This window comes from Merops nubicus, unplaced genomic scaffold (assembly GCF_000691845.1).
Source record: "Merops nubicus isolate BGI_N331 unplaced genomic scaffold, ASM69184v1 scaffold20611, whole genome shotgun sequence".
Taxonomy (NCBI): Eukaryota; Metazoa; Chordata; class Aves; order Coraciiformes; family Meropidae; genus Merops; species Merops nubicus.
The window spans coordinates 719-3,657 of NW_008589256.1; the positions used below are offsets into that span (position 1 = coordinate 719).

At 53.0% G+C, this 2,939-nt stretch overlaps 1 protein-coding gene across 1 annotated transcript in view; it reads right to left on the reverse strand.

Annotated features, from left to right (window-relative positions):
• Nucleotides 1–1,474: 1,474 nt before the first annotated feature.
• The window catches only part of RAB10 (RAB10, member RAS oncogene family), a gene marked incomplete at its 5' end in the record, with an annotated part of 2,750 nt that continues 1,285 nt past the window's right edge, over nucleotides 1,475–2,939 (reverse strand). The window contains one exon of the mRNA XM_008949547.1: nucleotides 1,475–1,558. Coding sequence (XP_008947795.1) covers nucleotides 1,475–1,558 — 84 coding nt within the window. The remainder of the gene's footprint in view (nucleotides 1,559–2,939) is intronic.

Here is a 2,939-nt window from a genome sequence, read left to right on the forward strand (position 1 = left end):
AGTGGGGGACACCAGAGCCACACTGGGGGGACACCAGGTCTGAGGACACAAACTGCTCCTGGCACAGGGCCCTGCCAGGCTCCCCAAGCCCCAGCCAGAGCAGGAGCCCCAAGCACCACGGCTCAGCTTTAACCCACGAAACGTGACAGTTTTCGGGGAGGTAATAAATTAACTAAACTGCCAGCTCGGTTTGTTGGGGGGTTGTTTTAGTTCTTTCCCTGGTTTCTGGGCCCGTGGCTGGGCCGCGGCGGGTCAGCCCGGGGGGGCTGCAGGGCAAAAAAAAACCAGGTGAGCTGCTGTGGGCCTGGGGCCTGTGCTCTATTCGTACACATCAAGAAGACAACCACGTCACCCTCCATCGAAACTAGTGCATGCAAAGAGCTCTTCCCTACCACACACCCCACGGCTATGCAGGAGAGAGGAGAGAAACTAGTGAACTGACATCGCCTAGAGGGAAATTAGTATCAACACCTTCACCTCGGAAGCTAAACCAGTGCTTTGTATTCAGTTCTTTTGGCAATCATACCAACGTTGCCGTCCTTTGTTTTTTTTTTAATTAACACATCACACCATGAAGAAAATGCAAATAAAAGCAGCATGCAGGCGAAAAGGAAAGCTGCGAGTGAGGAGGGAAACAAAACCCATGGCAGCAGGGGCAGTTCTGACTGGCTCGATCACCAAGAGGAGACACAGCAGGTTAAATGTAAGGGGGGAGGGGGGGGTTATTTTTTTTTCTCTTTTTTTTTTTTACTTTTGCACCACCCTTTGTCCTCGATGCGTTACACCAACGGTTACAGAAAGCAATCACAAAGGAGCTCGCTGTTCTACAATGGTCAGGGATGGATGGGATGGCTCCTGCACATGCTTCCACCAGAGAGAAAAGAAAGAAAAAGTGAAACTCAAATAAAGTTCCTTTCCACGTAAGGCACAGGACAAAATAAACCCCGTTCACAGACTCAAGGCGAGGATGAGTTTTTCCTGGCTCCTCTGCTGATGCATCTAGAGGATGAGTCGAGCACGTGATCCGTGACAGAAAATCCCACCGGTGTACCAAAGGAATTGTTAACTCTGACTTTTATTCTTACACAATTGGCAGAGTAGAGTTGAGGAGGACTGCTCTACGTGGTGCTGTCGGGAGGAACGGGACTATCATACAACCAAACCAGAGTGGGGAGCTCAGCAGGGACCTTAAAAAAAAAAACAAAACAACAAACCCCCCCCACCCCACCCCCCAAAAGAAAAAAAAAAAATCAAACCCAAAACAAACCCCAAGAATGAAGAGATGATTTTTCCTATCCATGTCGTTGAGGAAAGGATAGCAGGAGGGCCGTCCTGAACGGCACGGCCCAGGGGAGGCAGGGGGGTGTTAGGAGGAGGAAGGGGACACTGGTTTGGGTTAAAAACGGGCAGAGTGGTTTGTTTCGCAGCGAGAAAAAAGGGGCGGCGGATGGCGATTGGTGAGAGAGGGGGGGCTTCAGCAGCACTTGCTCTTCCAGCCCGTCACCCCACCTCCACTGCTGATATCTACATTTTCACTGTTGGGCTCTTTTACAGGGGTCTGCAAGGAAAACAAGTGAGAAGAGTTAGAGGGGTCTGGAGGTGTCCTGGAGGCAGAGCTGGAGAGCCAGCGAGCGGCAGCTCATCGCCCCTCTCCTCAGCACTCAGCTGGGACAAAGGGCCCCACAGAGATCCAGGGGATCCCCTCCCTCCCCCCAGTGAGAGCACGACAAAACAATTTAAGGGTTTGGTTTTAAATAAACAACTCAAAAACTGGAAAAAATAAAAAAACAACAACTTTTGAACTTGGAACACCCCAAAACTATTTCTAGGCCCTGCTCTGAGCGCTGGCGCTCGGGCGTTGGTGGAGTGAGTAAATCACAGTGGGCAACCAACACAAGCCCCAGGGAAATTATGTGAACTAATGACCTTAAAAACCCACAGAGCAATTTAGGGATAAAGAGGGGTTGTTCAGAAGCAGCTGCCTCCCAGCTAACTGAGGCCACCAGCTCCCCAGCGAACGGGCTTGTCTGTGTCATGGGACGTTCCCTGGGCTGGGCTGAAGAGAATCAAAGCTGGGTGGTTTGGGTCAGATGCAAACATCTCCTTGGAGCTGTCTGGGAACTCAGCTCAACGCTCAGTTTCATCTCCAGATTCCTTTTCTCATTCTCTTTGCTTGGCAGAAGCAACTCCCCCATCCCACCCTCTTCTACACTGAGGCTCCAAATAAAAATGTCAAGGTCAGAAGGGGCAGTGAGAGTCACCAGCCTGGTGTCCTCACCAGAGCTCAGGGATTTTCACCCCCTTTCTCACACAAAGCTTGTGAAAAACTGATTAAGAAACAGAATTACAACTGCCAAATGGCCAGGGTTGAGCAGAGGTGTGTTTAAAAGGGCTGCAGAAAGCTCCAGCACTGACCCTGCACTGAGTTTCTACCCAGTTAACCAGGATGACACCCTCGATGGTGTGCCATGCAGGAGAGCAGTGGGAGGCACTGCTGAAGGAGCCTGGGGCCAGCCCTGCTGCTCAGCTGGAGCTGAGCAACCCACGGCTCCTGAGCTCCCCAGAGCAGAGGCACGGCCTGATCCCAGGCAGGATGGTGCCAGAGCAGGGCTGCCAGTGTCAGCAGAGGCCTTGGCTATGGGAGCCCATCAGCTGATGGAACCTCAAACCCTGGGCTCAGTGTTGGGCCCCTCCAGCACTCCCAGAAGGCCCTTGAGGGGCTGGAGAGTGGCCAGAGAAGGGCAACGGAGCTGCTGGGGAAGGGTCTAGAGCCCAAGTGTGGGGAGGAGCAGCTGAGGGAGCTGGGGGTGCTGAGCCTGGAGCAAAGGAGGCTCAGGGGAGACCTTCTGGCTCTGCACAGCTCCTGACAGGAGCCTGGAGCCAGAGGGGGGTCGGGCTCTGCTCCCAAGGGACAAGGGACAGGACAAGAGGAAACAGCC